We start from the raw sequence: 25935 nt of genomic DNA, 5'->3' as shown, positions 1-25935 counted from the left end.
TTCCCAGAAGTGGCCATTACCACTTTCTTGTAATTAGTGCTAGTGTTAAGTAGAGGACCGAGAAACACCCAGGTGATTAAGTCCTTGGCACAGTGCACATCTACAGTTATACAAGTGCGTATGCGTGTCTGTATGCACATGCTTTCTCTTTTGCATACAGGCAAGCATATAATAGTTTTTCTACACCTTGCTTTTTTCTCAGTAAGCAAGTGATCTTGAAGGTTCCATAGGGTACCCGTAAATAAAAAGCTGCTGAGCCAGTTTTCCTGGCTTCATTGTATTCCACCAAATGCCTCTTTCAGTTTATTGAACTTGTCTCTCTGATGGACATTTAATTGTGTTCCATTTTTCTGCTGTCAGTCAACAGTGCTCCAGTGAACCCTTTATCCTTACAGTCAAGTTTGGATTCTGCCTGCAAGGAAAAACTAGCTGCACAGAACAAATAAAATGAAGTTAGTACTTTTACTGTGGTCTGTGTGGATAAAGGGGTTCAGACTGGGCTTGCTAGAGGTGAGCCTCATTTTGATTATTGGAGGTGAGAAGGTTTGTCCTGGTTCTGTGGATTTACATCTGGGCTAAAGTGTTTCTGTAAGAATACTGCTGGTGACCTAATGGGATCTGATTTGGGATTTGCTTTAATGTATTGATTTAATTTTTTAGAATGCCATACTTTATTTTAGTTAGAAAATACCACTTATCCCCAATAGAAAGAAATTGCCATTTCTTTATCTTTGTCTCCTATTCAGAGGCCCAGGAACAAATGATTTTATACAGTGTTCAGTTTAGCAAATGCTCACACATAGAAGCATGGTAAAAAAAAAATTTTTGTGTGCAGGTGATTTTTTTTAATTGAAGTATAGTTGGTGGGATTTGCTTTTAAGTGGAGAATGCTACAATTAGGTTGCTTTCTGTATTTGCACATTTTCAAGGCTTTGTCAATTTTATTTTTTTATTGTTATTTTTTTTAATGTTTATTATTTACTTTTGAGAGAGGTAGAGAGAGTGCAAGCAGGGGAGGGGCAGAGAGGGAGACACAGAATCCAAAGCAGGCTCCAGGCTCTGAGCTGTCAGCACAGAGCCCGACACAGGGCTCGAACCCACGAACCGTGAGATCATGACCTGAGCCACCTAGGCGCCCCAAGGCTTAATCAGTTTTAAAGTTGAGAATTTATTATATATTAAGTAATTTTTCTATAAATAGACAAAGAAGAAATAGTTACTAATAATTGTTAAGGTGTTTTTAAAAATACTTCGTTCATCATCTTAAAATAATTTTTAGTTGCTTCCAATTCTGTGTAGCCTGGCTTTCATATAAAGGTCACAAAAGATTAGCTCTTTCTTTTTACATAAATTCCCTTTCTAATATCAGTGTATTTTCTCAAGCCTTTTTTCCTTTTTACCCTGGCTAATTTTTAAATCTTCCATTGAAATTTAAGTAAGACATGATTATCTATGAGTGATGGGATTATGACAGACTCACTTTTTAAAAAAAATGATGCTAATTTTTTGAACTGTATTTTTGAACCTGAAGAAATGTAACAGAAATAGTAAATGATACTTTATTTTTTGTTTTGCAACCCAAGATGTGCTAGAGTGTGCTTTTGGATAGAGCAATGATTACGTGGCCCTCAATTTACTTTCTTCTCCTGCACCGATGGCTCTCCCTGCAGCCTGCTTGGTGTGTTAGATGCTTACCAAGTTCTGTGTCCTGCAGATTCTAAAAGCTCTTTTAATGCAGGGTGCAGAGCTCTCTCATTTCTCTTAAAGTCCCACGTGCCTTGAACAAGTAGGTGCTAAATGTGTGGAGTCATTTCTTTATTTGCTATGCCCACCTGCAAAACCAGCAAGAATTCTTTTTAAAAATTGTGTTATAATTAGGTTGGGGGATGGATGTTTGGCTGATTTAAAAAATTCTTTTCAGGGGCGCCTGGCTGGCTCAGTCAATGAGCATGTGACTCTTGATCCCAGGGTCATGAGTTCTAGCCCCGCAATGGGGGCAGAGTTTACTTTAAAAACAAAAAAAAATTCTGCTTAGCTAGGAGATGTGGCTTGAAGGGTTATGGTTGCTTTGTCTTATGAAGTTTTTTAAAATTAACATGACCAAGCTTCCCATTGACTGGTTTAGAGTACAATGATAGTGATCTTTTTGATATCTATTTCATCTCCTTGCAAATTAGTATCCTAAGCTATTTGTTGGACCGTTTGGAATAGGGCTGTTCCACTGGAGTCACAAGTTAGGGATATAGGATGTTTTGGATAACTAATTATTTTTCCTGGTTATTTGAAGGATTTTATTACCAGAATAGTTTCTTTTTTCAGCGAAACTATTTTTTTTTTCAGTTCTTTAAAAATATATCACACATTTCCTTGCCCCATTAGACAGGCAGAATAGGACTAAACATAATTTAACGTTTTTGTAATGAATCAGGACTGCCATTACGTATGTTCTCCCAGAGGGGTAGATGGTGTGAAATACTAAGGGGAACCTGAAGAGATCTTAAGGAGCTTGTTTTTTTATATTACTTCTTCTGTCATCTTTTTTTTTTTTTTTTTTTAAGTTCCATAGTATCATTTGCTTCTTTTAAAAGAAGAGGGAAGAATGACCCAGGAAGAGTATGGCCACCTTCCTATAAGCTTAATGAATCAAAGCTTGAAGCAGTCTTTACATGGATTTGGGGTTAATTTCCATTCATTTCCATCTATTCCATTAATTTCATTTCTCAATAAAAGTCATGTTTACTGTCTTTATCAAGGTCCCTTTGGCTTTTGGGGTCATGCAGAGTTTTAAAAATCATTTGAGCATCAGTGGTGAGATGTGCCCCCCTAGCCTCTTGGTCAAGGGCAGCCAACTCTTTCATTTTGTGAGCATTAGATTTCTTGTTTAGGTGTAGGGATATCCATTCTCTTAATTACCTAAGAAAAGAGAAGATTTCTCACCTCCTGTTGAAGAAGGCCTTGGTTTTGCATTGGTGTCTCTTGGTTGCCTTCCAGTTCTCAGACCCCCTTGCTAGTTTCCTTCTTCCTTCTTCCTGGTTTCTCGATTCCATTTCCCTCTGATGCCCCCAGAATCTTTACTTGAAGGCCAACACCAAGCATGGGGAACATTTATCTTTTGGTTGGCAGATTATCCCATTGTAGTACATTAAAATACATATATACGTACATATGTACATATATATATGAGTTCTCTATTTTTTATGGTCTTGTGATTCTTATGTGACTATCAACCCTCTCCTCCTCACTTGCTATTCCTTTCTGCAGGGCAGAGCAAGCTATGTAGGTGCTGGATTTTAGTTTATGATAACTTCCATTTCTAGCAAAGTTTTCTTCAAAATCTTAATGTGGGAAGTGAGGTACCTAGGCGATACGTATGGCTTACAAGGTGCATATAGTTTTATACATTCAGTACAAAGTTTACCACACACAGTTCAGTAAAGACTGAAGGGGAAGGTGGCCTGCTGGATGGTATATTGGGACAGGGCTCTGTGAATTGGCTGCTAAGCTGGTGTTTCTCCTCCCCATTCCTTTTCTCTACTCCCACCACCCCTACAAGTGTGCCCCTTCAAATATTACTTGTGTTGGTAGGGAACTGGAGAGGCTCAGTCATTGGAAATGATTGCTGAATTCCGAATACAAAATCTTTAGAGCTGTTTTTATTTTTTAGCAGGAGGAAATAAACTTTCTTTCTTTGGTTTGTGTACAGGTTCTAGTAAATACTGCTTGCTGTGTTTTGATGTTGGTGGCTAAACTAATCCAGTGTATTGTGTTTGGCCCTCTTCGAGTGAGTGAGAGACAGGTAAGTCCAAATGGCAAGGATGGATTCTAGTGACCAGATTTTTTTTTTTTTGTTAACTTTGTGTTTGGTATAATTTTAATTTTTTAAAAATGTTTATTTATTTTTGAGAGCGAGACAGAGTGCAAGCAGGGGAGGGGCAGAGAGAGAGGGAGACACAGAATCCGAAGCAGGCTCCAGGTTCTGAACTGTCAGCACAGAGCCTGATGCGGGGCTCAAACTCATAAACTGTGAGATCATGACCTGAGCCAAAGTTGGATGCTCAACCGTCTGAGCCACCCAGGTGCCCCAGTGTTTGGTATAATTTTAAACTTACAGAAAGGTTGCTTGAATACTCTGAAGCACTTCTATACACCTGTATCCAGATTCACGGTTGCCAATGTTCTGTCCCATTTGCTTTAACATTCACCTTTTATTTATATTAAATGTTTTTTTTCTGATCCATTTGAACGTAAGTTGTGGACATCATCCCCCTGTATCCCCAGATGCTTCACTATGTACTTCACAAGAGCAAGGACATTTTCTTATGTGACCATAGCACAGTGACCAAAATCAGGAAACTTAGCACCGATAAAATACTTTCTGTAATCCGCAGTCCATATTCAATTTGTAGCCAAATTGCCCTGGTATTGTTCTTTACAGCTTTCCCCCCCATAACTTTCATGAATGTAGTGTGAAAGGAAGCATAGATTTATTTTAGTTTGAATAGTAGTGAATACCACTCTTTAGGATAGAAGTTCCTTTCCAAAGGGATTTACTGAGAGATTTAAGTTATTCCCTTTGGAAAAGTAAATTAAGATTCATCGTTCCAGGAGCAGACAATTAGGTGGCTTGTTCTCGTTTCAGGTGGGGTGGTCTGGCATTGGAGCATTACTCCCAGAATATGCACGTATAGGAACAGGACGTGCTTCGGATAAAGAATGTGCCACAAGCGTACTGGACAGATTGGCAGTCCCCCAAGGATTTTAGTGTAGAATGTAGAATGGTGTGTTTTAAAATAAGAATTTAGAACTGGCCTTAACACAACACCATACAAACAGAACTATGTTTTACTTTATCTTTCTCCGGTGATAAGACACAGGAAGCTGCTGCATGAACCTATACTGGTCTCACTCTTTATCCTTTCAACCCAAGTCCTCTATTATCAAGTCGGCTGAGGTCCTAGTTCAGAGCTGAAATGAGGTAACTGTGTGGTTGAGCCCTTGGATGCTGTTACGAGCAGGACTGTTTGTTCTCCCAGAGAGTTTTCATTAGTGAGTATTGAGCACTTTCTCCAAAATATCAACTCCAGAGGTCTCCCAAATGGCATCAATAGATTGTCATTTCTTTGGTGGGATACAAAAAGCTCCTTTTGATGCCTCTTTCTTTTTTCCCTCCCTCCTTCCCTCCCTCCTTCCCTCTCTTTCTTTTCTTTTCTTTTCTTTTCTTTTCTTTTCTTTTCTTTTCTTTTCTTTCTCTTTCTTTCTTTCTTTCTTTCTTTCTTTCTTTCTTTCTTTCTTTTTTTCTTTCTTTCTTTCTTTCTTTCTTAAATGTTTAGAGAGAGAGAGAGTGAGCACTAACAAGGGAGGAGCAGAGAGAGAGAGAGGTGGGCAGAGGATCTGAAGCAGGCTCTGTGCTCACAGCAGAGAGCCTGATGTGGGACTCGAATTCACGAACCATGGGACCTGAGCCAAAGTTGGATACTTAACTGACTGAGTCACCCAGGCGCCCTGATGCTTCTTTCTTTTTCAAGAAAAACTTTTGACTTGCAGGCCAGAAATTGGTCAGGCCCAGGCAAGCCGTCTGAATGCTGGTGGACTCACCTGGCACCAGTGGACCTGATCTATAGTTTTCGTTTTTCTAAAATGTTAAGTATCAGTTCAAAGTTTACAGAAAGCATAACCTTGGAGCATTACAGAGACTTTTACAATTCCTAGAGGTAGTGAACACATTTGTTACTGTACTTTCAGTTTTTCGGTAGACATCACATCTTTCATTTCATTTATTTACTTATTTAAAACTTCGAATATAGGTAACACACGATGTTACATTAGTTTCAGGTGTACAGCACAGTGATTCAAAATCTCTATACACATTATGCCATTATGGTGTTCTCACCACTGTGACGACTTATTTTTTGACGAATGTCATCCAGGGGCGTTTATCAGGCACCAGTTTGAGTTAGAACTCTGCAGAACTGACACAGGTTTGCTCTGTAGGTGGTTCAAGGCCGCTCAATAAATAGTCATGTTAGAGGCAAAGACACTGAATATTGAAGATGGGGTAAAAACGGATGGAGGTTTAGAACAAGGAATTTTTTTAAAAGCCTACCGTGGCACATGTCCAAGCACAGTACACATGTTTAGTTCCTCCCACAATTCTGTGATCCCGGAGTAATAAGGCCCATCTTACGGATGGGGAGACCAAAGCACTGGAATGTTACGTGACTTGTCCAAAATTGCACAGCAGATAGATGGTGGGGTGAAGATTTAAAACCCAGCATAAGATGTCCTGGGTTCACCTTGTACTTTACCTGTGCCAGATCTGAAAACAAGCCTTCACCAAAGATTCCTAGTTCCATTTGTTCTCTGTGCAAATGTATAGAGTACAGTGTGTAAAAGTTCTCAAAAGTATTCTTCTCTCTCTGTAGTCATTCACTTGTTACACATACAGACTCCATTATTTCTGTTTCTATTCAGTTTTGCTTGTTTTCTGTTTCAGTTGCTTGAATCTGCGAAACAAATGGTTCAGAACAATTTATACAAATGTACTTAGAAGTCCTATTTCATTCTTCTTTCCTCAGTTCCTACCCCTCCCACAGATGGCTTGATAGTATATTTTAATATCTGGTGGCTAAACTCCCTTCGTTGCCCTTTTTCTTCAGGCTAGTGAAGATTTTTTTTTAATTTATTTTTTTTAATGTTTATTTTTTAGAGAGGGAGAGAGAGAGCAAGCGTTAGTTGGGGAGGGGCAGAGAGAGAGGGAGACAAAGAATTTGAAGCAGGCTTCAGGCTCTGAGCTGTCAGCACAGAACCCAACGTGGGGCTCAAACTCATGAACGGTGAGCCCATGACCTGAGCTGAAGACGGACACTTAACTGACTGAACCACTCAGGTGTCCCAGGGTAGTGAAGATTTTAAAAACTAGATATCCTCCCTGTAGGTGATGTACTCTCCCAGTGCTCCCAGGAGCAGTACATTTATTAACTTCTTTGTAAACCAGGTGGATGGTACTTACTAGAAACCATTAAAAACATTTGTTACCCTTGATTTTATAATGCTGAAGAAATAGAAACTCCTGCAGAGATATTCATTGCAATATTTTTGGATATTGCACAATATCCAACAGTATGGAACAAAGTTGTTTTTATTGTCTATCTGTAACCACTAAAATGGTGTATTCACAGATTATTCTCTGACATTGGTAAGGTTCTCACAATAAGTGAAATAAAGCAATGTACAAAAATTGTTTTTGCACATTAGGAAGAAGACAAGAAAAAAGCATAAAAATGCTAAGGCATCATTTTTGTTTTGCTTTTCCTATTGATTATAGACTGGCCAATGAGCATATGTTGTTTTTTAATCAAAAAGGTGTTAAAAAAAAAAAAACCTAATCTTTTCTACTGTTTAAGAGTCCAAGAGAACAGAAGTATTAAAAATGATACTTGTAGCCTTCACCATTTTTTTAAATTTTGTGTTGGAAGTATATCATTCTTAATATACAAGGTACTAGACTAATATCACTCCCTTTTACTGGCTAAAATTTTATAACTGACAGGGTTACAATCCAGAGTCTATAAATTATTTTCTAGAAGTCTTAGCGTTATTCTTCAGAGGATTTATTTTTTTCTTTACCTTATAATTTCTTGTGGAAAACATTAGAAAGCTGAATGTAGAATATTTTCTCCAGAGAGGCCAGTTTTTGTTGTGTTAACTCCTCGTAAATCAGTTAGATGTAATAGTACTCACCTTTATAAATATTTTTCTTTTCAGCACCTCAAGGACAAGTTTTGGAATTTTATTTTCTACAAGTTCATTTTCATTTTTGGTGTGCTGAATGTCCAAACAGTGGAAGAGGTGGTCATGTGGTGCCTCTGGTTTGCTGGACTTGTATTTCTGCATCTGATGGTTCAGCTCTGCAAGGACCGGTTTGAATATGTGAGTTTTTAGCCATGATCTTTCCTTGTTTAGTCACAGGTTTGCCAGGTTTGGACTGTGTAAGATGAATGAGCCATAAAGGGCATGTCCCAAGGAGGTCTCCAGGCAAGGTTCCTTGATCAGGTAGCCACTGCCTGTTTCTTGAGGGACTTCCTGCAGCAGCCAAGGAATGTAGGAACATGTCTCCTCCCCTACCCAATAGCATATTATGTTACAGCCCATGTGGGGTCAGTTCACCTACACAAACTGTTTTGATCACAGCTCAAGGAAAGCTTAATATATAAACTGAAAACAAGCAGCTGTCTTCCAGATATTTTCTGTTCTAGTCTCCTTCCATTTTTTTCCTCTAATTCTTGGAGCTTTCCTACTGACTGGTTTATGCTGTTTCTACCCCTGGGCCAGGACTCAATTAGCTCTCTTGGCTTCCTGGGTCCCGGGAGAAGCGAATCCTTCTTTGGGTGCAAGATCTGCCTCTCCACTTCAGAGCTGTGCAGGCGAACCCACACTCCTGAGGGCACTCAAACTGATGTCATGGATCCTGGGGAAATTCTCACCTACAGTTTTGCCCCTCGGCTAAACCCCACTCCGGGGCCTTATTTGCCCCTGGTCCCTGAGGACCAGGTGGTCCTTGCACCTCTGTGTGAGTTCATCTCAGTCTGAAAGCCGTTAAGGCGTCAAGAACAGGAGTGCCCAACCTCCCTAACTGGTTTGTTATCTCCACCCTCCTGCTCAGAGTCCCAGCCCCAGCCTTTTGTTCCTGGCTGTGGCCTCTCCTTGTATACTATTAACATAGCATTGTGATCTAGGCGTTCTGCACCTGGATTACATTTCTGCTGTCCCAGCCCTAAACACTGTAGGAGCGTTCTCCAAGTGAATTTTCAGGAGGAGAGCTCTACAGCAAGATCCAGAAAGAAACACAACAGAACATGATGCAATCTGGAGTGCCGTTGAATGTTGAAAAAGAGAATGATATACCCTTGGAAAATTGCTTGGGGAGGCTTATAATCCCACTGGTAGGAGGATCCTGGAGAATTTGAGATAAAAATATAATGTATATTGTTACTTTCTGTAAATTAAGTGATACAGATCTCTTAAATATCAGCTCATACTCATATTTAGGTTGGTTGGAGAATTTTGACTGTCTGTTAGTGGGATGCTTAGGGCCACACAGCTAAGCACAGATTCCTGAGCAAAGACACCAAGATTAACCTTGAGTTTCTCAGTGAAGCTTAACACTGAAGTGAAGAAGAATGAGCTTCCTTCTCCTGTTTTGTACATTTCAGCTCTCCTTTTCCCCCACCACACCCATGAGCAGCCATGGGCGAGTGCTGTCTCTGTTGATCGCGATGCTGCTTTCTTGCTGTGGATTAGCAGTTGTCTGCTGTGTCACAGGCTACACCCACGGGATGCACACGCTGGCTTTCATGGCAGCAGAGGTAAGATGTGGATGCAGGTTTTTGCTCTGATCATATTCCAGTCTACTTTCAAGGAAGCGAGAGGATCCTTGTCAGGTTATTTTCACTCGTGCAGTGACTGATGGATATTTGGTCTTTTGTTGTTAACAAGCATATTTTGAATTCCTTGCTTTTGTGTTGGATACTGATATTGAAGGGAAAAGTGTTACTTTATGTAATCCTTGCTACAATGTAATAAAGTAATTATTTTTGCCAACATTTTTATAGTGCCTATTGTATGCTGGGGATTGCTCTAATACCTTATGTGTATTGACTCATTTTATTATTCCTGTTTATGAATGGGGAAACAGGCATAGAGGGTGCAGTGAACTGTTTAAGGTTCCAGAGCGGGCAGTGGTGACATCCAAGGTGCCATCCTTCCCTAGTAGGAAGGGCATTATTCCCCCTCAGATGTAATGAACACTGATTGGTGGTGATTAAAAAGGAAATACTCTATAATTGGGTTTTTTTTATATAGGACATAAATTATTTATTTACATAATATTTTACAGAATAACATAAATAAGTTCTTTTTTTATTTTGGAAGAATAATCTGAGATACTCATGTATATTTTAAATTTGCTTTCTGAATATACCAGCTTTTTTCATTAGAAATAAAAATTTGGGGGGCTCCTGAGTGGTTTAGTTGGTTAAGCGTCTGACTCTTGGTTTTGGCTAGGGTCATGATCTCACAGTTTGTGAGTCTGAGTCCCTCACCGGGCTCTATGCTAACAATGCAGAGCCTGCTTGGGATTCTCCCTCCCTGTCTCTCTGTCCCTACCCTGCTGGTGTGTGCACGCATACTCTCTCTCTCTCAAAATAAATAAGCTTTAAAAAAAAAAAGAGAGAAAAATTTTTTGGATGTCCTTATGTTCATTTGCTATATCTGCTTTTTTCCTCAGGCCAAGGGCAAAATACTTTTATCTTTACCATAATTGGTACTATTAATGAAAACGAATGAAACAATAGATTGTTAAAGCTAATTAACTAATATCAAAACACTAAGTTTGAACTACTGTTTGGGAATTTGTTAGAATAGGGTTAAAGTTTATTAGAGTACCTGGCTGGGTCAGTTGGTAGAGTGTGTGACTCTTGATTAGGGTTGTGAGTTTGAGCCCCACGTTGGGGGTAGAGTTTACTTTAAAATATAAGTTAATAAATGAACAAATAAAATTTTTTTTTTGCTTAATAGCATTGATTTCAGAATATAATGTAGTATAAGTAAAATTAGGAAAGGAGCATTTAAGTATTTAGTAAAAACATTTGCAATTCTAGTTGAATAGTTTCTGCATGTGTATATTTCTCTTGAAAATATCTGTTTAAAAGTTTTTTTGCACTGATTTATGTTACTAATTTGCTTTAAATATATTTTATTATAAATCACCATTTGCATGATACTCTGGTTTTCTTGCATTTTTTTTTTTTTTAAGAGAGGGAGTGTGTGTGTGTGTGTGTGTGTGTGTGTGTGTGTGGAGAGAGAGAGAGATAGAATGAGAATCTTAAGCAGGCTCCACGAGCATAGAGCCTGATGCAGGGCTTGATCTTAAAACCATGAGATCATGACCTGAGCCAAAATCAAGAGTCAGACACTTAATGAACTGAGACACCCTTTACTTTTAATATTAGGCCAAACTTTGGAAAAGATATACTTAAAAATAAAGACATTTAAGTTAGGCCTATTGGATTATACTATAGTACATATTTTTATTTTATTTATTTTTAATTTTTTTAAACGTTTATTTTTGAGAGAGAGAGACAGAACGCGAGTGGGGGATGGGCAGAGAGAGAGGGAGGCACAGAATCTGAAGCAGGCTCCAGGCTCCAAGCTGTCAGTACAGAGCCCAACGCGGGGCTCGAACCCATAAACCGTGAGATCATGACCTGAGCTGAAGTCAGATGCTCTACCGACTGAGCCACCCAGGCGCCCCTTATTTTAGTTCATTAGTATTGATTTTTTAAGATAATTTATCATGTTACAGATTTCATGTTTTAAACTTAATCATATTTTTATATTTATAGTATTTCTCTTTGTAAAATACTTTCTATTTATAAATTGGAAGTTCCAGATCTCAAACAATGTAATAGTTCTATTCTGGCAGTTTAAGAGGACTTTTTTAAATATCAATTTCTGTGATACAGAGTTCTACAAAGGGCTTATTATTTATTTTTTATTTCCTTCGTTCTTCTGTGTGGGCAAAGGGAGCACACAAAGTGTTATGTCGAGAGCAGGTACTTATCTCAGACTGTGGTACCTAAACTATGCTCGGGTATAGGGTCACCAGGTATTCAGACACCCTTTGAGGTGACTGATGATGGTGACTTACTGCTGTATAAAATAGAAGTGATCGTCAGACCACTAGCATGAACCTCAGGATTGCAAAAGGGCTCCCCAGGAGATGGACAAGTGTAATTGGTTGTCACCTATTAACAGGAAAAGGCTTAATAAAAGTTGGGTTTCTAGGTCATGAAAGTATTCCGTGGAAATTTGAAGCAGATAAAAAATACTTGGTAAAACTGTAGTTGAAGCAGGTAAAAAATAGCTGTGCATGACATCCCCAGTCCTTACTTATCTCGTAACTGGAAGTTTGTACCTTCTGACCACGTTTGTCCAGTTCCCTAAATGTCCCTTGAATAAAGCTGCTTTTTAATTGAACTGAGAAATGCTTGTCTCTTATCTGTTTGTAAAAGTAAGTTTGGCCTGAGCAGTTACAAATTTTACTAAAAAGAAAAAATATACCTTTCTTTATAGTCTCTTCTTGTGACAGTGAGGACCGCTCATGTGATTTTACGGTGAGTAGAAATTTGGGAAGGAGGTGATCGAGGTCTATTCATACTGCTGATTTTAAGATATGACCTGAATGAAATCTATACAAATGTGACTGTACTATATCATGTTTAAGCCAAATTAAATTGTCACAGTAATTACTGAAAAGATTTTTCTCTGTTCATTGCAGATATGTAATTCACCTCTGGGACCTCAACCATGAAGGGACATGGGAAGGAAAAGGAACCTATGTCTATTACACAGATTTTGTCATGGAACTCACTCTCTTGTCCCTGGACCTCATGCATCATATTCACATGTTGGTAAGCTTCCTCAGAAGGAGCTCTAACAGAGAGCAAAGGTTTTTAGAAACAGAAGCCCTGGTTAGTTCATAGCAAATGCACCATTTGTGGATAAAGGATGTAAAGACTATAAAAATAAATGCAGCTGCGCCCCTCTGTGTTTCTGCCACCGGGTAGAAAGCAATGGCGTGCCTCTTCGGCTGGAGCCCGGCCAGAGGAGGGGTTTGCTGTCCTTCTAGGACATTCGGCTAACTCCACTAAGTCACTGAGAATTCTTCTAATATGAAATTAGAAAGTGTGCTACACACTGTTTCTATGACTTCTATGGAGCAGTTACTTTGTAGGGGATCATGGGAGCTCTTGCAGTGTTAGCTACTTCATGGATTCATAAATTTTCTGTCTTTACAATTAAAAAGAAAGCACCTGGGGCGCCTGGGTGGCGCAGTCGGTTGAGCGTCCGACTTCAGCCAGGTCACGATCTCGCGGTCCGTGAGTTCGAGCCCCGCGTCAGGCTCTGGGCTGATGGCTCGGAGCCTGGAGCCTGTTTCCGATTCTGTGTCTCCCTCTCTCTCTGCCCCTCCCCCGTTCATGCTCTGTCTCTCTCTGTCCCAAAAATAAATAAAAAACGTTGAAAAAAAAAAATTTAAAAAAAAAATAAAAAAAAAAAAGAAAGCACCTGTACTTAATTCCTCCTACTTCGTTGTTTACATTTTACTTATGTGCAAGAAATTTGAAACTCTGTTTCAATGGTTAACACTTCAGTGATGGTGAGAATCAACGTATTTGGTGGGCAGTTGAATTATTATAAGCCTGTTAAAGTTGTATTTAAAAATTACTGGGTTAGACACAGGACATTTCTTTTTCTTTTTCTCTCCTTTTCTTTTCTTTTCTTTTTAGTACTTGTACCATTTTATTTTATTTTTTTTAAATACTTATTTTGAGAGAGAGAGAGCATGTGCTGCATGAGTGGGCGAGGGGCACAGAGAATCCCAAGCAGGCTCCACACACTGTCAGCACAGGGAGTCTGACATGGGGCCGGATCTCAGGAACCTCAAGATCATGATCTGAGCTGAAATCAGAGTCGGATGCTTAACCGACAGCCACCCAGGCACCCCAACACAGGACATTTTTTTTTTTTTTAATGTTTATTTATTTTTGAGAGAGAGACACACAATACAGGTCGGGGAGGGGCAGAGAGAGGGAGGGAGAGACAGAATCCATAGCAGGCTCCAGGCTCTGAGCCATCAGCACAGAGCCCAATGTGGGGCTTAAACCCGTGAACCATGAGATCATGACCTAAGCCGAAGTCAGCCCCTCAACCTTCTGAGCCACCTAGGTGCCTTGACACAGAACAGTTCTAAGTCTGATTTTTGAAAGTAACTTTGAAAACATATTAAAAAAAACCACGTATAGTTGTTTAAATCCCCTCGCCCCGAAACAAATACCCAAAGATAACTGTTAACATTTTATTTGTTTTTATATTCAGGTATATCTAGTCATAAATTGAGATCATATTTTAGACATGCAGTTCACTTTTGCTTTATTTTTAGCTAATGTATTTATCTCTATTGTCGGGTGCTAGCCACAGTTCTTTTTTTAAAAATTTTATTTATTTTTTTATTTTGAGACAGAGAGAGAACGTGAGAGCTGTGAGCAGTGGAAGGGTCAAGTGGGGGGCGCAGAGAGAGAAAGAGAGAGTCCTAAGCAGGCTCCGTGTTCAGCATGGAGCCCAACGTGGGGCTTGACCCCACAACCCTGGGATCATGACCTGAGCCGAAATCAAGAGTCGGACACTTAATTGGCTGAGCCACCCAGGTGCCCCTAGCCACAGTTCTTCTAAACCATTTTAATGCCTTCAGTATAAAAATCCCATCATATAGATGTATGATGATTTAACTAACCTTCGTAATGGATGTTTAGATTGTATTCAGTTGTTTCCTATTTTACATCTTTACATAATCTTTTTTATCACATGTTAGTGTTTTTTAAAGTTTATTTATTGTTATTTATTTTGAGTGAGAGAGGGGGAGAGCGAGCGAGCAGGGGAGGGGCAGAGAGAATGGGAAAGAGAGAATTCCAAAGAGGCTCCAAGGTGTCAGCTTGGAGCCCAACACGGGGCTCGATCTTACCAACTGTGAGATCATGACCTGAGCTGAAATCAAGAGTCAGTTGCTTAACTGGCTAAGCCACTCAGGCACCCCACATATGAGTTCTTTTAAGGTAGTTTTATCCTGCCTTTTTCACTTATTTTTCCATGTAATTATTCTTTAAAAAGATTATACATAAAATACAGTATAATGTTAATATATAACTTTATAATAAATGTAATTAGTGGCTATATATTATTACATTATATGAACCCATTTCCCTACTGGACATTTTGCTCATTTCCTGGTTTTATTTTTTATAATTGCATGGATGGACATCTTTGTGCATAAAGCTTTTAAATTTCTGATTAGTACCTGAGAAAAGATAGCTGGTGATAGAATGGCCAGGCCAAAGAGCATGTGCATTGTTTATGGTCGTGAGGTAAATATATGTGCTTGCTTTCCAAAAGATTGTTCTAGTTCAGCTTTTCCAACAGTAAGAGCTTCTGTTGCACGCCTTAACCTTCGTCACTAGCAAGTTCACATTCATCTTATGGTGTATTCTGTTCTCTTTCCTTCTTGTTCAGTTATTTGGCAACATCTGGTTATCCATGGCCAGCTTGGTCATCTTTATGCAGCTGCGTTACCTATTCCACGAAGTGCAGCGTCGGATCCGGCGACACAAGAACTACTTGCGTGTGGTTGGGAACATGGAAGCCAGGTGAGCGAGCCTGAGCTGATGTTGCCCAAGTGCACTCATTTTAGATCTTTCATAGTAACAGATCCCAGGTTACATGAGAACTGCTTTTGTAAGCTATTTACAGAAAGGTGAGGAGAATAAGTGGAGGCTCTGGAAGACTGCTGGGTGTGGATCCCCACGTAGTTGCTGTGTGATTTGGGGGCAACTTAATTTAAATCTCTGTGCCTCAGTTGCTTCCTGTCTAGGGGTGATAGCAGAGCCTTCTTTTTGGAACTGTTGGGAGGGATCAGGGGATAATGCAGGTAACATACTTAGAACAGTTATGGGTATGTAGTAGCTACTCAATAAATATTAGGTGGTTCTTACTGTGTCATTATTTTTATCACTATTATTAAGCAGAAGCTTCCTTGGGCTTCTGCCCTCTATTTTATGAAGTGGGTCTCACTTATTCCTTACTCATGCATGTTTATGTACATACACGCTCTTAACCTCACCAGAGGAGGGACTCACTCACCAACCTGAGGGTAAACCAAGCCTGACAATGTGAGATTAATGGGTATCCTTTTTGTGTCCAGGGGAACAGTTTGGCTGTTTGGGGGGTTTGCCTAGAATGCTCTCTCAAGTCCTTTTTAGCTAATGTGTTATGTGGAAGGAATTAAGAGGAGCTGTAGTTAAGACAGAGTTAGTTTCTGTGTGTAAGTTTCTTGCTTCAGTGGGCTGTGAAGAGAAAGCAGGTGTAATGTTTTCGATGGTCGGGAATGTTTTACGGAACAAGATGTCAGAAGGGGTAACTGGTGTCAGAAGGGCGAAGTTTGTGAAGTGGCACTCTGTGAACGTGTGTGGAATTGACGGAGCTGTCTGCCGGGTGCATTCGTCTCTTACAGGTTTGCGGTTGCAACTCCAGAGGAGCTGGCTGTCAATAATGACGACTGTGCCATCTGCTGGGACTCCATGCAGGCCGCGAGGAAACTGCCCTGTGGACATCTTTTCCACAAGTAGGGACAGGTGTCCTATCCGGGGCATGTGGGTGTTTGTGCTTGGCTCACGACCAGTCCCAGCAGAGAGTGGGGATGTTACCTCAGACTGGTCGTGGAGCGAGTGGTGCGGGCTCTGGGGAGCTTTGGGAGGTTCTCCTCTGTCCCTCAGCCTCTTGCCTACACGGCAGGACTGTTCCCCACTCACAAGTCCGCCATCTTAATTTCTGGGTCTGCTAACTGTCTTCATGCTCCTTGTCAATTTAAGCTCTGAAGTAGAACAGATACGCCTGTTAAGATTTAAAAGAAAGGGATGGGGGTGGGGGAGTCCTTGCTTTCAAACAGCTTCTGTGCTCCCTGGGGTAAGAGAATGTGTATTTTTACATTTTTCACATGCACAAAAGCAGCACCACAACAACACGCCAGCAAAGTGGGCTGAGTTGGGGACTGGACCAGAACTACCGAACAGTCCAGAAGAGCTGTGAGTGTATTTTCAGGGATAACAACACAGGATCTTCAGAAAATCCTTAAGATTGCACCAGTTCTATGTGGGGACAGGTTTGTTCCTCTCCCAGGGAGTGATCATTTTTGCATATTGGGAAAGTTTTCATCTTTATATCTTTAACCTTCCTTATTTTAGATTACCAAATTGTTTTTCTTTTCTTTTTTTAATATCGGAAGGGGTTTGGAGCTGGAGTATCAGTAACTGAACACATTTATTGATAGAATTTTTTGTGTGCTGGGTGCTGTGTTGGGGTCTGGGAGTGAAACAGCACAGACATGGTCTCTGCTTTCATGCAGCTTACAGCCTAATGGAGGAGACGAACATGAATTAAGCAGGCACGTTTCTGAATGTATAATTATAAATCGAGCTAAGTGCTCTAAGGGGAAGGAACATAGTTCTTTAGAGCTTGTAGCAAAGGAATCTGACTCAAGCCTGGATGAAGTGACTCTTGGTGATGAGTAGGAGTTGAGTCAGCAAAAGGAGAGAGATCCTCTAGACAGGGCAGAATGAGGTGTGTGGAAGGAATGGGAAGAGATTCTATATGCCCGGGGCTTAGATCATAAGGAGTGGCATTTGCTGATGCAGAAGAAGCGGGCAGAAGCTAGACCCTGCAGGGGCTTGAGGGCCAGTGGAAGGAGGGGCGAAGTCATCGAAGGGTTTTAGGAGGGGTTGGGGATCAGATTTGCAGCCTAAGAAAATCAGGAGGACTAGTTAGTAATGGCCGCAGTGGTTCGGGTGTGTTTTGAGAGTAGCTTGGGCCACAGTGGTGGAAAAGGGTTGGGGAGCAGTGGACAGATCCATCGGATTGGCCCTGAGAAAGGAATAGAAGACTGGTCAGGGATTCTCCTGGTTTTGTGGCTGTGCGGCTACACGTCTAGTGCTGCTGTCAGTTGAGATTGGGAGACCTGAGAATCCACACCCGTTTCTTCAAAGTTGCTGGGAGACAGTTGGGAAGAAGAACTCCAAGAGTGTACGTCGGTCTAGAAGAAACGTAAAGCACAAGATTAGGTTAAGTTTCGGATTTACTTTTTTGATTAGGGCAAAATTCATACAGCATACAGTTAACCATTGTAAAGTGTGCAGTTCAGTGGCATTTAGTGCATTTCACCATGTTGTGCAACTGTCACTTCTTTCTAGTCTCACAACTTTTTCATCATCACAGAATAACACCCCATACTCGCTAAAGTAATCACTGGCCATTTCTCCTTTCTCCATTACCGGGCAGCCACTCATGTGCTTTCTGTGGATTTGCCTAGTATGGACAGTTCATAGGAAAGGAATCCTACGTTTTGTGACTGGCTTCCTTCACTGCGTAGAATGGTTTCAAATCCCAAGTTGCAGCAAATACCAGCACTTCATTCCCTTTTTTATGGCTGAATTAAGAAAATGATAATTTTATAATAATTAAGCAACTTACCCATTCACCTATTGTTGGGCTTTTGGGCTATTTCTACCGCTTGGCTGTTGCAGATGATGCTGTGATCAAATTTTTAAACAAGTATCTGAGTACCTGTTTTTAATCCTTTGGGGTATACACCTAAGAGTGCAATTCCTGGGTCATATGTATTTCTGTTTTTAACTTCTTGAAGAACCACCAAACTGTTCTCTATAGCATCCACACCATTTTATATCCCGCTGACAATGTGTGAGGGTTCTAATTTCTTCACGCTTTGTATTTCACATTTATTTATTTTTCTATTTTATAGCTATCCTAGTGGGAAGTGGTATTTCATTGGGATTTTGATTTGCACTTCCTTAATGACCATTGATGTTAAACAACGTGCTTGTTGGCTATTTGTATATCTTCTTTGGAAAATGTCTGTTCAAGTCCTCGGCCCATTTTTGAATTGGGTTGTTTGCCTTTTTGTTGATAAGTTGTAAGGGTTCTTTATAAATTCTGGATACTAAGCTTTCATCAGATATTATGATTTGCAAATATCTTCTCTCATTCTGTAGCTTTTCTTTTCAGGTTCTTGACAACGTCCTTTGATGCACACAGATTTTTCATTATCATGAATTCCAATGTACCTATTTTTTCTTTGGTTGCTGATACTTTTAGTGTCAAGTCTAAGAATCCAGTGCCAAATCCGAGGTCATGAAGATTTACCCCTGTGTTTTCTTCTAGTAGTTTTATGGTGTTAGCTCTTATATTTAGGTCATTGATCCATTTTCAATTAGTTAAAAAAAAATTTTTTTTTTTAATGTTTATTCATTTTTGAGAGAGAGAGAGACAGAATGTGAGCGGGTAAGGGGCAGAGGGACAGGGAGACACAGAATGTGAAGCAGGCTCCAGGCTCTGAGCTGTCAGCACAGAGCCTGATACGGGGCTTGGAACCACAAACCATGAGACCATGACCTGAGCCAAAGTCGGACGCTTAACTGACTAAGCCACCCCGGCACCCCTTTTTTGAGTTAATTTTTGTACACGAAGTGAGGAAGGGATCTGACTTCATTATTTTGCATGTGGTTGTCCTGTAGTCTCAATACCATTTGTTGAATCTTGTTTTTATTGAATGGTCTTGGGACTCCTGTGGAAATCAGTTGGCCATAGATGTTTGGGTTTATTTCTGGACTCTCAATTCCAATGGCCTGCATGCCTGTCTTTATTTTAGTACTATGCTGTTTTGATTACTGTGAATTTGTAGTATGTTTTGAAACTGGGAAATGGTGAGTCCTCCAACTTTTTCTTATTTCATATTGTTTTGGCCGTTTGGGGCCCCTTGCAATTCTGTATGAATTTGAGAATCCATGTTTCCATTTCTGCACAAAATGCCATTGGAATTTAATAGGGATTGTTTTGAATCTGTGGATCACTTTGGGGAGTATTACTGTTATAAGAATATTAGGTGTTCCAAGCCATGAACATTAATGTCTTTCCTTTTATTTAGGTATTCTTTAATTTCTTTCAGCAATCCTTTGTAGTTTTTAGGGTCAAGTCTTTCATCTCCTTGGTTAAATTTATTCCTAGGTATTTTATGCTTTTGGATACTGCTGGAAATGGAATTGTTTTCTTTTTTTTTTTAATTTTTTAAAATATTTATTTTTGACAGAGAGAGCGAGACAGAGCATGAGCGGGGGAGGGGCAGAGAGAGAGGGAGACACAGAATCCGAAGCAGGCTCCAGGCTCTGAGCTGTCAGCACAGAGCCTGATGCGGGGCTCGAACTCACAGACCATGGGATCATGACCTGAGCTGAAGTCAGACGCTCTGCTGACTGAGCCACCCAGGCGCCCCTGGAATTGTTTTCTTAATTTCCTGTTTGGATTATTTATTTCTGCTGTATAGAAGCATAACTGATTTTTACATGTTGCTCTTATAACTGTGCAACTTCCTGAATTTGATGATTAGCTCTTTTGTAGTGTGTGTGTGTGTGTGTGTGTGTGTGTGTGTTGTTTTGGATTTTCTATAATAGGATCATATCATCTGTGAATAGAGCTGGTTTTACTTACTTTTTTTTATTATTTGGAAGTCTTTATTTCTTTTTCTTGCCTAATTGCTCTGGCTAGGACTTGCTGTACAATATTGAATAGTAGTGGTGAAAACAGGCATCCTTATCTTGTTCCTGAGCTTGGAGGAAAAGCTTTTCATCTTTCAGTATTGAGTGTGATATTACCTGTGGGGTTTCATGAATGTCTTTTATCATGTTAAGGGTGTTCTCTTCTGTTCCTAGTTTGCTGAGTATTTTTATCTTGAAAGAGTGGTTAGTTTTGGTAAGTGATTTTTCTGCCTCTATTGAGATTATCGTATGATTTTTTTTTCTATTGTTCTAGTGTATGTTATGCTGATTCATTTTCTTATGTTCAACCACACTTGCATTCCTAGGATAAATCCCTCTTGTTCATGGTATGTAATCTTTTTAAATGTACTGTTGGTTTTGGTTCACTGGTATTTTGTTGAGGATTTTTGCGTCTGTATTCATAAGAGATACTCTTGTGGTGTCTTTGTCTGGTTTTGGCATCAGGGTAATGCTGGCCTCATAGTGTGTGATAGGAAGTTTTTCTCTCCTGTATTTTGGAAGATTTTGAATAGGATTGGGGTTCATTCTTGACGTATTTGGTAGAGTTCACCAGTGAAGCCGTCTGGTCCTGGGTTTTTCCTTTCTGGGAGATTTTTTGACTGAGTCAAGTCTCTTTACTTGTTTAAGTCTGTTGCAATTTTCTATTTCTTCTTGAGTCGTTTTAGGTAATTTCTTTGTTGGTAGGAATTTGCCCATTTTATCTATATTCTCTAATTTGTTAGATTATAGTTATTTCTAGTATTCTGTTATAATCCTTACCATTTCTATAAGGTTGGTAATAATGTTCCTACTTTCATTTCTTTTTTTTCACACTTTCATTTTTTATTTTAATTATTTGCATCTTTTCTTAGTCCTGCTAAGAATTGTCAGTTTTGTTGATTTTTTTTTTTTTTTTTTTTTTAAGAACCAGCTTTTGGTTTCATTGATTATTCCATTGTTTTTCTGTTCTCTATTTTCAGTTACCTATGCTCTAATCTTTATTATTGCCTTCCTTCTTCTGGCTGTGGGTTTCTTTGCTCCTTTTCTAGTTCCATAAGACACAAAGTTAGGCTGTAGATTTGAAATCTTTTTTCTTTTTGTGCATTTTTAGCTATAAAATTTGCCTCCGAGGCATTGCTTTTGCTACATCCCATAAGTTTTGGTATGTTGTGTTTTCTATTTCATTTGTCTCAGTATTTTCTAACTGCACAAGGGTTAATTTTTAAGACACTCATCTGTCTTGGTTGAGTGAACAACACATTAATAGGACCTCTTGGTTTGCCCTACTTTGTAGCTTTGGTTAATAGAATGGGAGTGGGATTGTGGAATGATAAGTTGTTTCATGCTGGTCTCAGCCTATCGATAATCAGTATTGGGGCTGCCCTGGCCCTTGTGGTTCTTATTATAATAGCAAGACACCCTTAGCAATAACCATCAGGAAACTTTGGGGAAAAAAGATTTATAGGTATAGGTCTTAGAAAGCACATAGCACACCTGGGGCCACACAGGTTGTGGGTAGGATGAAAGTGTGGGGCTGGGGTTCTGCTTTTATTAGGGTGGAGGGTGGACGCCTAGGGCTTCATGGGCTCACTCTTTCTTGGTGAATTTAAAAAATAAGAATGTGAGTTTAAAGCACAGAAAGAGAAGACGCAACCTGTCCACTTGATCAGTTTTCAAAATCAACCAAGATCCCTAAAACAAATTGGGGGGAGGGGAGGGGCTGGCTCTTTATTTAGTCATGTGGCTGGCATTGTGTGTATTCGAGATAGTCATCTTGGAAGTGAAGGCCTAGGCTGTCAAAACTTAAAGCAGGCACTTGCACTGCAAAAAGAAAAGCCGGCTGTCCGGGCTTAACACTACACTAACCAAGGGCAGATTCGTTTTAATCTGTGATAACACTAAATGTCTAGGTTCTAGCAGATTATATAGCTAGATAATTTGTTTTGATAGAATAGGTCTTTGCAAGATTTCATTCAGAGTCTGACAAATATTCTGTCACATTGAAGTATCAAACTTAGATGGAGGAGAAATACTCTTTCAATAGAGTATTATTATAGTTATAGAAAAAAATACATGTTTTTTTCTGAAGTTTGGTTTCTTTAGCTGTGAAAGTCTAGCCTTTTATTTTTAAGGCAACTGCGTCTAGTCCTCACCTTGGAGTTTTCAGGCTGTTATATTTAATGTGGGAGGTTTTTGCAGAATATGAAATTAGGTTTGCTTATGAAAAGTGTGTCACAATGTGGCATTATTGGAGGGTGCCCAGGATCTTAACATACTTTTGTAGTCCCACACAAGGCTCATTTTACTGGTGGTGTGATTTAAGGGTGTTCGTTAGGGAAGTGGACTTGTGTTAATTACTTATCTACTTATTTACTTATGAGAAAAGGAAACAAACTTTTAAAATATATAATCATTTATCTGGTTGACTTAAATGATCACAAACAAGTCCTTTATATATAGGTGATGTTTATTTCAGGTGTGATAATGTTGGCCGTACACACTCATTATTTTGTCACATTACTGTCATAAGCTCTTCTGGAGCAGAGATAGTAAGAAATAGCTCCATCTTGGCCTCAGGGAGAATTTTGATACGTAAGTACTGATAGGTTGCCAGAGGCTCAGGGGATCATCACATTAGGGTGAGGCTCTCCATAAATGTACCCATGTCCACAGATACTAAAAATGACACCAAGGAAGTGAGCACTTTTTATTCAGTCCCTCCTTGAACTCTTAGAAGAAAGGTAATGTGTTATGGGATGGGGAGCCTTCTTGAAATCTTAGAAGAAAGGTAATATATTGTTATAAAATAGGAAGAAACCTTAGAGATCACATCATCCAACCTTCTTGGTTTTGTTAATATACTTCCCGTTAATGACAGCACAAGTAGTTATCCTATCTGGAATAATTAGGGCATTGTCATCTTCTGAGAGAGGGGGCAGAAGAAGCTTCCAGCCTCGTTGGGAGACCAGGGTATGAATAGCAGAGGGCTGGAGAAGCTGAGGTGGCAGGTGTAAGGGAGGGGTTGTAGGTAAGTGACATGAGGACGGGAGTAAGGATTTGAGGGGTTGTGACGCTAGATGAGAAAGTGGTGGCATTGTGGATGGGTGCTCTCAGCAAATAATGGTCTTGGGAGTGAACTGGAAGGAGAAGAGCTTTAGTTAGAATGAGATCTTTGGAGTCAAAAGTTTGAAGAGAAGGCCAAGATTGTGACTGTGTTAGTGAGTGGCTAAAGTAGAGTGAGAACAGATTACTGCAGTAGAAGATTCAAAGACATAAGAGGCTAGAGTGTTGGGTGATTCAGCCTCATGGATTTTGAAGTAGACAATGGAGTTGGAAGGGAAGATGACGGGCCATGTGATAAGAGTCTTACTGCAGACAGGTCATGACCAGGAGCTCGGTAGGTGACCACATATGTTGTTGGATTAATGTTCACAGCAGAACACACTGGAAGTGTATGAATAAAGAGGTAATGTCAACAGACGTTTCTCAACATTTAAATCTCACTATTCGTAAATAGAAGCTAAAGTTGCAACACATTTGGTACATTCGGAGTACTTCTGGTGAATTCTTACAAAAAATACTAAGGCTATCTATCTTATTTTGGACTTTCCCATAGCTCCTGCCTTCGTTCCTGGCTAGAACAAGACACCTCCTGCCCAACATGCAGAATGTCTCTTAATATCGCTGACAATAACCGGGTCCGGGAGGACCATCAAGGAGAGAACTTGGATGAGAATTTGGTTCCTGTAGCAGCCGCCGAAGGCCGCCCTCGCTTAAACCAACACAATCACTTCTTCCACTTTGATGGTTAGTTTCAACCTCTAAACCCGTACCCACGGGGTTCTCCCCTAAGGGGATGCTGGTTTAATTATAAATTGCCCTGCCTAGGCCAATTTAATAGAAATATTTCCATCTCAATTGAAAGTGTTCAGTAGGCATGGATAGCACTGGAGAGTTACTCTGTGCCAGGCATTTGCTGGATTCTGTGTGAATATGGGGGCAGGGAGGAGGGGGAGGAGGGGGAGAAAGAGGAGGAATGAATATTGACTCAGCCAGGCCTGTGAGGACCACACTTAATGATAGTTAACCATTGCTAATAATTTATTACATCAGTGTAGTACTTATGCAGGAGCATTGAGTAGACTTTCCAGTGAGTACCAGAAGCAGAATCAGAGCTAGAGCCTTTTCCTTGTCCATAAAATATGAATATTCTGTCCCTTACAGTTTTGCAAGGAGTTGTAGTAAAAACCCTACTTAAAATTCTGAAGCCATGGGCTGCACACCAGGGGCTGGTTGATCATCCTTCTTTAATTCATATTGCAGTGAGCTGTTGTGGATTCTTATCACTTCTAATACCACTGAGTTCCATGAATTAATATTTGTTACCATGAAATAGGTATCCTTGGGATTTTGTTAGGAGGAGTGTTCTTTTTTTTTAAGTATAATTTATTGTCAAATTGGTTTCCATACAACACCCAGTGCTCATCCCAACAAGTGCCCTCCTCCATGCCCATCACCCACTTTCCCCTCTCTCCCACCCCCCATCAACCCTTAGTTTGTTCTCTGTATTTAAGAGTCTCTTATGGCTTGCCTTCCTCCCTCTCTGTGACTATTTTTTCCCCTTCCCCTCCCCCATGGTCTTCTGTTAAGATTCTCAAGATCCACATATGAGTGAAAACATACGGTATCTTTCTCTGACTGACTTATTTCACTTAGCATAATACCCTCCAGTTCCATCCACGTGGCTGCAAATGGCCAGATTTCATTCTTTCTCATTGCCAAGTAGTATCACATTGTATATATAAACTACATCTTCTTTATCTGTTCATCAGTTGATGGACATTTAACCTCTTTCCATAATTTGGCTATTGTTGAAAGTGCTGCTGTAAACATTGGGGTACTTGTGTCCCTGTGCGTCATCACAGGAGGAGTGCTGTTTTGATCTGATTTGAGTTGCCAGGGGGTGGAGCATTATGGGAGCCATGGTGTGTTGATGAGACCCCTCATAGGAGGATGAAGGGCAGTAGAGTCTGGTCTCCGAGACTAGGAGGTGAGGCCACGTGGCTGGCTGGGCCACAGGTGCCGGAGGGCTGAGAGGCAGCTGCTTTGTTGGCTGTCGATTAAGGCCTCTACCAGGTAGGACTTTGGAAATACGCCAGCAGATCTTGCACGTGGGGCCCAGCTGTATAATCCGTTACCTTATGAATTTGTACTAAAAACTTAGTCAAAATAGAAAAGTCACTTTGTTTCTCCCTGGGAAGTACGTGAAATAAGAACCTAGTTTTTTAACAGGCACATTTTGTTGGGCGGGACCTTGAGACAGCCATTGAACTTGTTTTTATATTCCATGCCTCGGTGCTTCTTTGTGAAGGAAAGCAAAATAACTCCTAAACAGGTAGCTTGATTAACCAATACTTGGAGCTTTAGCTTAGGGTCCCCCCTTTTCTTGGGGAAATGGCAGAAGCCGCCGACTTCTTGGCTCCACACACAAGCCTGTGTTGTCGAACTCTTTGAAAAGAATTTCGAATCGAATCAGAAAACCAAGGTCTTTAAATCAGACGATGCGGTAGAAAATACCTTATGAAAATAATTGTGAAAATGATGTCTCCACGTGAGTGGTATTTGTGTACGGTGTGACAGGAGCACAAGCCCCTCTCACGTAGCAGCTGTAGAGCCTTAAAGCCTTCCTTCTGTGCCAGGTGGAGAACAGATTGACCTGTGGATC

The 25935-nt window shown here is 40.2% G+C and overlaps 1 protein-coding gene across 1 annotated transcript in view; it reads left to right on the top strand.

Annotated features, from left to right (window-relative positions):
• The window catches only part of AMFR (autocrine motility factor receptor), a 44349-nt gene that overhangs the window by 5600 nt on the left and 12814 nt on the right, over positions 1-25935 (top strand). The window contains exons 2-9 of the mRNA XM_019455906.2: positions 3704-3796; positions 7765-7929; positions 9213-9365; positions 12133-12173; positions 12338-12470; positions 15124-15257; positions 16121-16231; positions 23827-24017. Of these exons, the coding sequence (XP_019311451.2) occupies positions 3704-3796; positions 7765-7929; positions 9213-9365; positions 12133-12173; positions 12338-12470; positions 15124-15257; positions 16121-16231; positions 23827-24017 (1021 nt within the window). The remainder of the gene's footprint in view (positions 1-3703; positions 3797-7764; positions 7930-9212; positions 9366-12132; positions 12174-12337; positions 12471-15123; positions 15258-16120; positions 16232-23826; positions 24018-25935) is intronic.

The sequence above is a fragment of the Panthera pardus genome, unplaced genomic scaffold (assembly GCF_024362965.1).
Source record: "Panthera pardus isolate Hobbes unplaced genomic scaffold, ASM2436296v1 HiC_scaffold_18, whole genome shotgun sequence".
NCBI lineage: Eukaryota > Metazoa > Chordata > Mammalia > Carnivora > Felidae > Panthera > Panthera pardus.
This window is presented reverse-complemented; position numbering and strand designations above follow the sequence as displayed.